The sequence below is a fragment of the Tiliqua scincoides genome, chromosome 2, assembly GCF_035046505.1.
Source record: "Tiliqua scincoides isolate rTilSci1 chromosome 2, rTilSci1.hap2, whole genome shotgun sequence".
Taxonomy (NCBI): Eukaryota; Metazoa; Chordata; class Lepidosauria; order Squamata; family Scincidae; genus Tiliqua; species Tiliqua scincoides.
In genome coordinates this window covers 185,236,473-185,249,255 of record NC_089822.1, presented here as the reverse complement: position 1 = coordinate 185,249,255, position 12,783 = coordinate 185,236,473, and the positions used below count along the sequence as shown (strand labels likewise).

The following is a 12,783-nucleotide window of genomic DNA, read 5'->3' as shown; positions in this document are numbered from 1 at the left end:
CAGTCATGGGCAGAAGGATTCACTGGAGCGCTGGATCCAGCATCCGGGCTGGGGTTTGCACAGCCATGACACAGACAATTCTGAGTCAAAACCTTCTCTACTACATCTCAGTAATGGTTCTCCATTAGCATCTCACTCACTCAAGGGAACATTTTGTGTTAGGTCATCTACTTCCTTTCCTTCCAGGGTAAATTCTATTATGTGGATTAAGTCCCTCCTCTATAATATCTCTAAATATCCAATATTATTTTCCAACAACAAGCACCAGCCCCGAGGCCCTCTCTTGTCCATTATGGAGTGACTGTTCCAAACCCAATTATGTTCTTCAACTACAGGGGTTCTTAATCTGGGGTCAATGAGCATGCTTAAAGGGATCTGTCAACCAGGTACAAAAGTGTTTTGTGTGTGTTTATGTGCATTTTTCTAAGGAGCCACAGCTTTCATCTGATTCTCAGAGGGATGTCATGACCCAAAACAAGTAAAGAAAAAGAAAGAAACGCTTCCATTTCAACTGAGATCACAATCCCTTTTTTTTAATATCAAGCCATCTCTCCTACCAGTGTTGCCTACTACACAATAAAGTTTCAATTATTTCCATGATGATGAGTTCCACACTTTCATGAGGAAGTTGGTTCCCAATATGGCCTTGGGCCAGTCACTCATAGTAATAATGCCCTCAGTCATGCAATTCATACAACCCTCTAAAGTTTCAAAGGTCCATAGCCTGCTTTGGGGAACTATGCCTCAGAAGCAGAGCATATGGTTTGCATGCAGCACGCTCCAGGTTCAATCTCTAGTATCAAGTAGGGCTTTAAAAAAGAAAAGACGCATATTTTTGCTAAGGTATCCTACTCCTGAGATGCCAGAGAGCAAAAACAAAGTCACTACCATGAGGAGGGAATTGCTAGAGGACAGAAGACAACCCTGTCCTTGTTAGCTGGAAAAAAAAGAGAGATGACCTGAGAATTGTAAACTAACACACCAGACGTGGTATTTGAAACATGAAGGAGCTATAAATCACACTGGGAGAAGCAGAAGGCTTTGAATTCTAAAATGCAATTAACAGATGCTCTTTTCACAGCAAGAAAACATTTGTCCCACACAATGTTTTATTGCAAAGGGCAAAAGAGCCGTGGGATGTAGCTAGCACTTCATGTTTGCTGTCAAGTGAAAAACGGACGCCAATTTCCACTTTGCTTGGAGATATAATCTGTATATTTTCAATTTCCATACAAAGATAATGTTTGTGTTTTAGAAGCACACTTTGTGATTATTTGGTAAGAAACTGCATATGGAGAAAAGTCCGTTTTATTGAAGTCCCTCTTCACTTCACCCTTACCAAAGGCTACTAAAAAAACTCCACAGCCAGGGAATTAGAGGACAGGACCTCTCATGGACTGAGAACTGGTTGAAGACCAGGAAACAGAGAGTGGGTGTCAAGGGGCAATTTTCACAATGGAGAGAAGTGAAAAGCGGTGTGCCCCAAGGATCTGTCCTGGGACCGGTGCTTTTCAACCTCTTCATAAATAACCTGGAGACAGGGTTGAGCAGTGAGGTAGCTAAGTTTGCAGACAACACCAAACTTTTCCGAGTGGTGAAGACCCGAAGTGACTGTGAGGAGCTTCAGAAGGATCTCTCCAGACTGGCAGAATGGGCAGCAAAATGGCAGATGCCCTTCAATGTCAGTAAATGTAAACTCATGCACACATTGGGGCAAAAAATCAAAACTACACATATAGGCTGATGGGTTCTGAGCTGTCTGTGACAGATCAGGAGAGAGATCTTGGGGTGGTGGTGGACAGGTCGATGAAAGTGTCGACCCAATGTGCGGCAGCAGTGAAGAAGGCCAATTCTATGCTTGGGATCATTAGAAAAGGTATTGAGAACAAAACGGTTAATATTATAATGCTGTTGTACAAATCAATGGTAAGGCCACACCTGCATTGTGTCCAGTTCTGGTCGCTGCATCTCAAAAAAGACATAGTGGAAATGGAAAAGGTGCAAAAGAGAGCAGCTAAGATGATTACGGGGCTGGGGCACCTTCCTTATGAGGAAAGGCTACGGCGTTTGGGCCTCTTCAGCCTAGAAAAGAGGCACCTGAGGGGGGACATGATTGAGACATACAAAATTATGCAGGGGATGGACAGAGTGGATAGGGAGATGCTCTTTACACTCTCACATAATACCAGAACCAGGGGACATCCACTAAAATTGAGTGTTGGGCGGGTTAGGACAGACAAAAGAAAATATTTCTTTACTCAGCGTGTGGTCGATCTATGGAACTCCTTGCCACAGGATGTGGTGATGGCGTCTGGCCTGGACGCCTTTAAAAGGGGATTGGACAAGTTTCTGGAGGAAAAATCCATTACGGGGTACAAGCCATGATGTGTATGTGCAAACTCCTGATTTTAGAAATGGGCTATGTCAGAAGGCCATTGCAAGGGAGGGCACCAGGATGCAGGTCTCTTGTTATCTGGTGTGCTCCCTGGGGCATTTGGTGGGCCGCTGTGAAATACAGGAAGCTGGACTAGATGGGTCTATGGCCTGATCCAGTGGGGCTGTTCTTATGTTCTTAATTCTTAAGGTATACCATTACTGGAAGACATTCCTTATACAATTCCTTCCCTTTAAACTTCTAAAACTTCCTTTAACAATCAGGATCCCTGTCTTAGTATCAGTCTCCGGACAGTAAACAAACCATAACATGAAAATAAGACAAACCAAAACTAGGATTTAACGTACTCAAAAAGTATGCAATTAAAAGCCCAATTCTACCCAACTCCCCACACATCGATGGAGCCATGCTAATGGCGTGCACACTGCATCCCATGAGGGAGCATCAGGCTGTAGCAGTCTCCTTGAAGTAAGGAAACATTTGTTCCCTTGCCCTGAGGTAAGCCCTCATCATCCCTCTTGATCTCCTTGGACCTGCACCAGCAATACAGCTGGACCCAGGAAGGTGGATCAAGGGCAGGAAGGGAGATAGGCTATCACTGATGCTGCTGCCACCAATACCGCCTCCTCTTCTGCCTTGATCTACCTTCTTCCCTCCCGCCAATCTTTGCCCCATTCCTCCCTCTCCCTGCCTCCCTCTTGCTCCACCCCCACTAATTTACTAGTGCTGGGGATCCTTCCCTATCCACTGGCATGCAAACCCAGCTGCTCGACGCTTGTGATGGCAGCTAGGACATGCTGAATGGAGTGTCATAAAGGATGTATGCAGCTGGAACACTAGTTCTAGCAGCATAAGGCCCTATTAGGATTGGGCCATAAATCTCAAATAATGGAAGAAAAAAGAAGAAAACAGAGATGGATGGAGAGAGAGAGAGAGAGAGAGAGAGAGAGAGAGAACACATGTGTGTATGGCTCATGACCAAGCAACTGTACTGAAAAGAACTTGGATTCTGGCACACCTACTGTTAAGCATACATGCTTTTTGAGATATGGTGTCCTTCTAATATTGAAACTTGATTTCATCCTTGCTTGCCACAAGAGAGGAATAGAAATAAACCAGAAAAGCCTGTACATCATCTAGGGGACCAGTAAAGCAAACAGACAAAATTTCTCTGAAAGAAAATATGAGGTACTAAAAGGCTAAGGATGCAATCCTAACCAACCTTCCAGCACCAAGGTAAGGGCAATGCAACTCCAAGGTAAGGGAACAGATATTGCCTTACCTTGAGGAGGGCTCTGTGACTGCCCCCCAACTGCAGGATGCAGCACATGCCCCACTGGCACAGCTATGCCAGTATTGGACAGTTGGTTAGGATTGCGCCCTAAGTTAAATAGAAAACAGTACTATAGTAGTTAAGCTATTACAAGGAATGTTAGAAGTCCTATTGCTTTTGCTTTTTGCATATTATTATTAATAATAAGAATATTTATATACCACTTTTCAACAAAAAAACCATTCACAAAGCAGTTACATCTAGAACAATCAACATCTCTCTTTGAAGTGTGACTAACAATGCAAAGAATTTATTGCTGAGGCTTCCATGTTTTAATCTTGTGACACACTGGAAAGAACACATACATACTATAATCAAATGTTAGTTAACAATGCTCACCGACACTGGTGCATCTTCGATTCTTTTCTTAGCACTCGAGTCAAACAAGACATTTCGCCCCCTTCTTTCACAGTCCTGGTATACAATTAGTCGGATCTGACTTGGATCAAATTCTGGTAATGGCCAGCTATCATAGAAAAGAGAGAGAGAATGGGTCACTTATCACTGATATTTTCATAATTTATGTATAAATCAATACCCTTATTCTATTCAAAGGCAACATCAGAGACCGACAACATATATTTCTGACACATTTTCAATCTGTTCCATGCCTACACAAAAAGCCAAAAAACACCTGGTCCAATCTGCACAATGCTAGAAATGGGTGTGGCAATATTTTGGTTGGTATCACTGTAGAAATAATTTATTATCAAAGATACATGCCACCCTTGTCAATATACAATGAAGAGCATGATTGCAATGCTTGCACTAAAGTACTTAGAGGAGAGAAAAAATTGAGCTACCGGATCACAACATTGCAAAGTTTCAAGGAAATGGAAAGATACAGAAGGTTTTGGCTTGTCTCCTCTTATTATGGCTGATACCTCCCCACAAAGAATTTATAACAACCATGAGATCACCATGACTAATAAATCCCTGCAATAGATTTAATCTCCACATTTCTAAGAGTCCACCAGGAAGTTCTGTGCAAACCCCATTGAGGAGAAGAGCTCGCCCTCCTGAGCAATGAGCAGTGGTGTTTCAAAAAAGGCCTGCTGACACATAGCACGGCTGATCTCTTACCTGTGGGTAGCGTCAGAGCAGATATAACTCTGACTAAGACAAGGTTGAAGCCAATATGAGAAAGAAAGGGAAATCTGCACCAGCAAATGCAGGGAGGGCACAAACTCGTTTTGCTTCCTATCTCTTATGGTTAATAAATCAACAGCATTAAAGCTATATGGGGCCCAGAATGGCAGATCACGGAATACAATGCAGACACTGGCAGGTTTATGCAAAATTTGCGACAGTGTAGGCACACCATTGAAATTTAACTTTTTAGTACTGTCACCTCATCCTTTTCCCTCTGGGTAAGAAAACTAGCAAGCAGAAATGCACATGTCAGGGAGAAAACTAGGCTAGAACTCTCCTCCCAGACATCTAGTTTTCTTAGTGGATGGAAAATTTTGTATGGTAGAGATTTCAGTCATGCAACTTTCCACCTATGAATGAAAGTGATACAGCCCAGAGTTACCCTCTGAGTGTAAACTAGGTTTATACAGCATGCTAACATGACATGCTAATGCAATTTTCAAATGAATGACAAAATGTGCATAAACTATAGAAGTTGAATTGTGAACTCACAACAATAAAACAAGTTGTATATAAGGGAGAACAGAGGTTTGCTGCACATACATAAATATATATTTAAAAATACTATTGTGTGTACAGAGCAAAAAGTAGAGAAAACAAGTGATCATAGTAAGAACTAAAAAAAACTCCCTGTGGATCCCAAAAAACTGCAGCCCCTATAAAGCCTCCAAAAGGTGACTGGAGCTGTGCTTCAGTTGCTCCGGAGGGCTTTCTGAAGGCTCTACGGGCTTCAAAATGGGTGAGAAGGCCCAAGAAACATTACTTCTGGTTTCCAGAGGGCTTCCCTGGGCCTCCTAATGCCTTATAAGGCATTAACAAAGTCACTTCTAGTTTCCCTCCAGAAACCACAGCTCCGGTCACTTTCAGAGGGTTCAGGTGGGGCCAAGTCTGGATCAGGAGACCTGCGTTGAGCCAGATCCATGATATAAAATCAGCGTATAAACAGGCTCCACCTGTATATGTGATTTTGGCTTTACATGTCAACTTCGGAATGTAACCCTCACATATGATGCAGGCCGACTGAATATATATTTAGACCAGGCAGGTTTTATGGCCTATGGGGAGGTAAGTACATAGAATTTTACTTACTTCTCCTGGGCTGTCTGGTCACCTCCTCACCGCCACGCACACAGCATATGCTCTGTCAACCATGCTGCGTGAGATAGGCAGACAGGGGATAGGATTGGGCTACCATTCGTGAATTAATTTTGCGTAAGGATAGTGCAGCAAGCATACACACACGCCCCGGATTTCAGTTCCCAAACTGACATACTACAATCTCTCTCTATATTGCTTGGTTGACTACCTGAGATACCATTTTCAACATACCACATTATACAAGAATATTCTGTACTTTATTACTTGCTGCATTGTCTCTTGCAAAATGTAGCCTGCTAACGCAAAGCTTGAGCAATTTTATAGACAAAAAGCACCTGTGGACAGATAGATTGTGGCAATCTATTTTCACTACATTTTGTGAGAGCAGTTGCATTTGGCTGAGAGAAATACAAAACCACTCCTAACCTGATTTCAAATATTGAAGAATCCACTAAGATTGGCCTAAATACTATTCGAAAATATTAAGCTACTCATTAAAATGTGGTTTTCTCTGCTCTTGTATTAAACAAATATATTTTACTGTTTTGTTATTAAACTGCTTACCTCCCGCCCCAGAAGGTGCATCATTTAATTAATTCCCTACAATGAGCTTTCCTTCACCTAATGTCCGCATTAAAAGCAGGACTTCCATTTATGAGTATTTTGACATTCGACTTTGACAGTTGCTTGGCAATGAGGAGCAGAACCTGTTCCAGATCTTAAAGAAAGTCTGCTTATAAAAAGCTCCAAGAGCAGATTACCCACTAAGAGGAGAGTGAGCTAAATATAAAAATCCTGCCGTGTTTGACAACATGTTTGATCAAGGTAAGATGAACCTGTTTACTCCTCCATCTGTGCACAAGCTATTTTAACTATTTTATTTGAAGGATACAGTGTATGCTATAAATTATATTTCATGGTCATCTTCGTCCCATCTAAGCGTTACCGGTATTATGTAACATGGCTCAATAGCGCGGTTCTAGTATTCCCAAAACATTTTTGGCAGCTTCAAAAGAGTCGCAGGAATTCAAAGAAACTGAAGAAGCACAAGCAAGGGGTTCAGTAGGACAGTTGCTGAATATACACTCAGATTCAAAGCACACACATACATACAGCCATTCAACAGCCAAATTATACTCTTTTTTTTTGCAAAGATGAGATTTAGGAAAGTGCTTCATCTGAAAGTATTGCACATTCATCAGCCAACATTTGTTATTAAAGAGATTTATTTTTTAAAAGACTTTACTGCACAGAATTTTCAACCTTTTCATAATATCCTGGAGCTGTGAATTAAAAAAATAATATTCCCCTTCTGTGAGTCTCTGAGAATGATGAGCTTCCCTTAAAAAAGCCTCATCCTGTACATTTAATCCCCTGTTTCCAGGAAAGCTTAAAAACATCCCAGGTTGTGGTTCAAGCTCAAAAGCAAATAAAAAGATCCTAAAATGAACATCAGAGCCTAGCTGGAGCAGGCCAAGTGCTCCTCTAGTCCAGCTTCCTGTATCTCACAGTGGTCTATCAGATGCCTCTGGGAACATACAAGACAACAAGATGCCCATATCTTGTTCTCACTCCCTTGCATCTGGCATTCAGAGACAGGCTGCCTCTAAAGCCTGGATTATACTGTAGTCATCATGGCTTGGTACTTGTGATGGATATCTGTCCAATCCCCTTTTAAAGGTAACTAAGTGAGGTGCCATCACAACATCCTGTAGCAAAGAGTTCCACCAGTCTATTCTAACTGTCCCACCAGTCAATTTTAACAGATGCCCCTTGGTTTTTGTTTTGTGCAAGAAAGAAAAGAAGTTTCCTCGGTCCATTTCGTGCCTAATTTTATGTGTCTCAGGGTCCAACCTTATCCCCAGCCACCATGCCATGGCACAGTGGTGACAAAACAGCTGCTGCTGTATCCTGCGGGGCCGGGGAAGCAGCCAGAGGAACTTTGGTTCCCTTACTCCATGTACAGCCCCGATGGTTTTACTTGAAGCTAGTTAGCTGGTGCAGAACCAAGGAGACCTCCATCGGGCTGATACAGACCTGACAGGATTTGGCAACAGCCTCTGCTCCTGTCCCCATCCCTTCCAGAACCTGAACTGCCACCCATGCCAGCCTCCCCTGTCCAGTTTCACCCCCCGCTTTCCCCCAGTTGCATGGTGGGGAACTTTCCATTGGCAGCTCCTGCTGGTTGTCCTGCCAGCACTGAGGCCCAGCACCCACTGGCGCTGTCTCCTCTGCTGGTGACAGTCGTCTCCCAGCCACCATGAAGTGTCTTACAGTACTTTAGCAACAGCTGTCGCCGAGGCAGCATATGGGCCACCAGTACTGTTCTGGCATAGGATCAGGCTGCCCATCGTGTCCTTTCTCAGGTGCCTTCTTTCTAGACTGAAGAGCCCCAACGTTTGCAGCCTTTCGTTGTAAGGGAGATGCCACAGCCCACTAAACATTTTGGTTGCTCTCTTCTGCACCTTTTCCATTTCCACTAAATATACAGGAATATATTTTAGGCAGGAAAGAATTCTTATTTTCTTCACTGTCTACAATTGGGAGGAGGGTATAAAAATAGTGGAATAAGTAAAAAGTAATTATGCAATACTCAGGTAAGCCCTAGTTATGTTAATGTACTATATCTGGTCACGACTCAATTAATCCTTATGAGAACTAATCCACCATTCAAGATGATTGAATTAGGGTGCAATCCCAACCCTCGGATGTGCCACTGTAAAGCACTTTTGTGCCACCACGCGAGGAGGTAAGGCCAAGTCGGCCAAGTCAGGCTGGCATGGGGGCTTGGCGAGGGCGGGAAGAAGCTGTTATGGAATGGGGGAGGGTGGGCGGCAGGCGAGCTGCAGCTGAGTGGGGGTGGGTGGGGCCAGGATAGGGCACTTGTGCCATATCCTAACCCTCGTACCGAGTGACCCAGAGCAGCTCTGGGCTACTTGGATCTGCGCCACCTCTTTAGGTGGCACAGATCCAAGTAGTCTCATTGGGTCTACTGCAACATTACCTGGGCTAAGGGGAATTAATTCCTCTTGCCCTGGGAAGAGCCGCAGGCAGCCCCAATGCCATTCTGAATTCCAGCACAGTCTAGGACTGGGCTGTCCATCAAACTGTCATTTTTAAAAATTATTTCCTCCATTGTACAGTTTTAAATGAAACACATATTTCATTGCTAGTAACTACATTTTGCAAAGATGTATTCAAACCATACTGGCTATGTAGCACACACATCTTTACAAACCCCAGAGATGCAAAATAAGAGACAATTCATAGTTTTCTCTGATGTCATTCAAAGTATGTTCTTCCACTAGATCAATCCTGGTCTATTTCTATCAGTTACACATTCTGGATGTTTAGAATGGAGAATGACTTATTAGATAGGCCAGAGATGTCCAACCAATCGCCTACAGGGAGTATCTTGCTACTTTTCACACAAGGCTGGAGTGAAAAGTTGCATCACTTACAGAAGCCTCTGTGGTGTTGCCTCATTTTGAGCTGAGCTGGTGGCTACCCTTGCCAAACTATTCGGAAGCTTAGAGAACAAAAGGGGGAGAGCTTCTTCTCCTAAGTTGCTTGGGCCTCCGATGCTAAAGAAGTTCGCCACTGCTGATATAGAAAAAGTTACCTTATGAAATGCAAGGAAAGATCTGAGACCTCAGAAGGAGGGGAAATGCTTGTTTCTATTGTTGAAGAGCCATTCTCTTCGAAAGACTCTTTCATTAATTACATGAAGCATGTCTTCCCATTTCAAAGATGCTTTATTGGCATGACAAAATATACTTGGATGTTGCTGAAATATATCAAAAGGACCCATCATGAAACTATTCCCTGAGGAACACTAATCAAACCTGTGAACATAAGAACATAAGAACATAAGAACAGCCCCACTGGATCAGGCCATAGGCCCATCTAGTCCAGCTTCCTGTATCTCACAGCAGCCCACCAAATGCCCCAGGGAGCACACCAGGTAACAAGAGACCTCATCCTGGTGCCCTCCCCTACATCTGGCATTCTGACTTAACCCATTCCTAAAATCAGGAGGTTGCGCATACACATCATGGCTTGTACCCCATAATGGATTTTTCCTCCAGAAACTCGTCCAATCCCCTTTTAAAGGCGTCTAGGCTAGACGCCAGCACCACATCCTGTGGCAAGGAGTTCCACAGACCGACCACGCGCTGAGTAAAGAAATATTTTCTTATGTCTGTCCTAACCCGCCCAACACTCAATTTTAGTGGATGTCCCCTGGTTCTGGTATTATGTGAGAGTGTAAAGAGCATCTCCCTATCCACTCTGTCCATCCCCTGCATAATTTTGTATGTCTCAATCATGTCCCCCCTCAAGCGTCTCTTTTCTAGGCTGAAGAGGCCCAAACGCCGTAGCCTTTCCTCATAAGGAAGGTGCCCCAGCCCCGTAATCATCTTAGTCGCTCTCTTTTGCACCTTTTCCATTTCCACTATGTCTTTTTTGAGATGCGGCGACCAGAACTGGACACAATACTCCAGGTGTGGCCTTACCATAGATTTGTACAACGGCATTATAATACTAACCGTTTTGTTCTCAATACCCTTCCTAATGATCCCAAGCATAGAATTGGCCTTCTTCACTGCCGCCGCACATTGGGTCGACACTTTCATTGACCTGTCCACCACCACCCCAAGATCTCTCTCCTGATCTGTCACAGACAGCTCAGAACCCATCAGCCTATATCTAAAGTTTTGATTTTTTGCCCCAATGTGCATGACTTTACACTTACCGACATTGAAGCGCATCTGCCATTTTGCTGCCCATTCTGCCAGTCTGGAGAGATCCTTCTGGAGCTCCTCACAATCACTTCTGGTCTTTACCACTCGGAAAAGTTTGGTGTCATCTGCAAACTTAGCCACTTCACTGCTCAACCCTGTCTCCAGGTCATTTATGAAGAGGTTGAAAAGCACCGGTCCCAGGACAGATCCTTGGGGCACACCGCTTTTCACCTCTCTCCATTGTGAAAATTGCCCATTGACACCCACTCTCTGCTTCCTGGCCTCCAACCAGTTCTCAATCCAGGAGAGGACCTGTCCTCTAATTCCCTGACTGTGGAGTTTTTTCAGTAGCCTTTGGTGAGGGACCGTGTCAAACGCCTTCTGAAAGTCCAGATATATAATGTCCACGGGTTCTCCCGCATCCACATGCCTGTTGACCTTTTCAAAGAATTCTATAAGGTTTGTGAGGCAAGACTTACCCTTATAGAAGCCATGCTGACTCTCCCTCAGCAAGGCCTGTTCGTCTATGTGTTTTGAGATCCTATCTTTGATGAGGCATTCCACCATCTTACCCGGTATAGATGTTAGGCTGACCGGCCTATAGTTTCCCGGGTCCCCCCTCTTTCCCTTTTTAAAAATAGGCGTGACATTTGCTATCCTCCAATCTTCTGGTACCGTGGCCGTTTTGAGGGACAAGTTGCATACCTTAGTCAAGAGATCTGCAACTTCATTCTTCAATTCCTTAATAACCCTTGGGTGTATGCCATCAGGGCCCGGTGACTTATTGATCTTTAATTTATCAATGAGGTCTGAAACATCTTCTCTTTTAACCTCCATCTGACTTAACTCCTCGGTTAGGAGGGGCCGTTCGGGCAGCGGTATCTGCCCGAGGTCTTCTGCCGTGAAGACAGATGCAAAGAACTCATTTAATTTCTCTGCCATCTCTAAGTCTCCTTTTATCTCCCCTTTCCCTCCCTCACCATCCAGAGGGCCAACCGCTTCTCTGGCGGGTTTCCTGCTTCTAACATATTTGAAGAAGCTTTTATTATTCCCCTTAATGTTGCTGGCCATGCGTTCCTCATAGTCTCGCTTGGCCTCCCCTATCACCTTCTTACATTTCTTTTGCCACAGTTTATGTTCCTTTTTATTCTCTTCATTAGGGAAAGACTTCCATTTACGGAAGGAAGCTTCCTTGCCCTTCACAGCCTCTCTAACTTGGCTGGTTAGCCATGCGGGCACTCTCCTGGATTTAGTGGAACCCTTCTTTCTTTGCGGTATACACCTCTGCTGGGCCTCTATTACTGTTGTTTTAAGCAGCCTCCATGCACTCTGGAGAGACTGGACTCTTTTTACCCTCCCTTTCAACCTCCTTCTAACCAGCCTCCTCATTTGAGGGAAGTCCGCCCGTCGGAAGTCAAGGGTTTTTGTTAGAGATTTGCCTGGTATTCTTCCCCCAACGTGCACGTCAAAACGGATCGCAGCATGATCACTGTTCCCCAATGGCTCAGTAACGTTTACATCTCTAACCAGGTCCTGCGTACCGCACAAAATTAAATCCAGAGTCACCTGTCCTCTGGTGGGCTCCTTTGTGCTCCGTGTGCACAAAGCAGAAGCTTGAATCCTTTCTGTAGGGTAATGTTATAATATACAGCCAATTAGGCACACCATTTGGAAGACTGAACAGTCAAGGACCAAGGTCACATCTGGTCCTGAGCTGGACATAGAAGGCACTGATGTGTGAGCAGGATTGTGTATGCACAGCTATTTAAAGTGCACTGATAGTGCTATATGATGTTATTTCAAAATGTCCTATAGCTTGTAATCAGAAGTACGCAGAAAACGTGGGACCCCACTTAGTTCTTCTGCATTCTACAATATTTATTTTTTCAGTTAATTTCTTTATATTTACTTTTCAGTTATGGTGATTCATTCAAGCATACAGGTATATACATTAACAGTTTCTGTTGTTCAGCCCCTCCTCTGTTTATTGGAACTTCTGATCACTGTAGTCTCAGCCTGTCTGAACATAGCTGCAGGCCAACTGGGATGGGGCTGCAAAAGCA

General features: G+C 43.9%; 1 protein-coding gene across 4 annotated transcripts in view; it reads right to left on the bottom strand.

Moving 5' to 3' along the window:
- The window catches only part of FNIP1 (folliculin interacting protein 1), a 120,005-nt gene that overhangs the window by 53,973 nt on the left and 53,249 nt on the right, over positions 1–12,783 (bottom strand). For all 4 annotated transcript variants that reach the window (XM_066616340.1, XM_066616342.1, XM_066616343.1 and 1 more), the window contains exon 2: positions 4,068–4,194. In XM_066616340.1, coding sequence (XP_066472437.1) covers positions 4,068–4,194 — 127 coding nt within the window. The remainder of the gene's footprint in view (positions 1–4,067; positions 4,195–12,783) is intronic.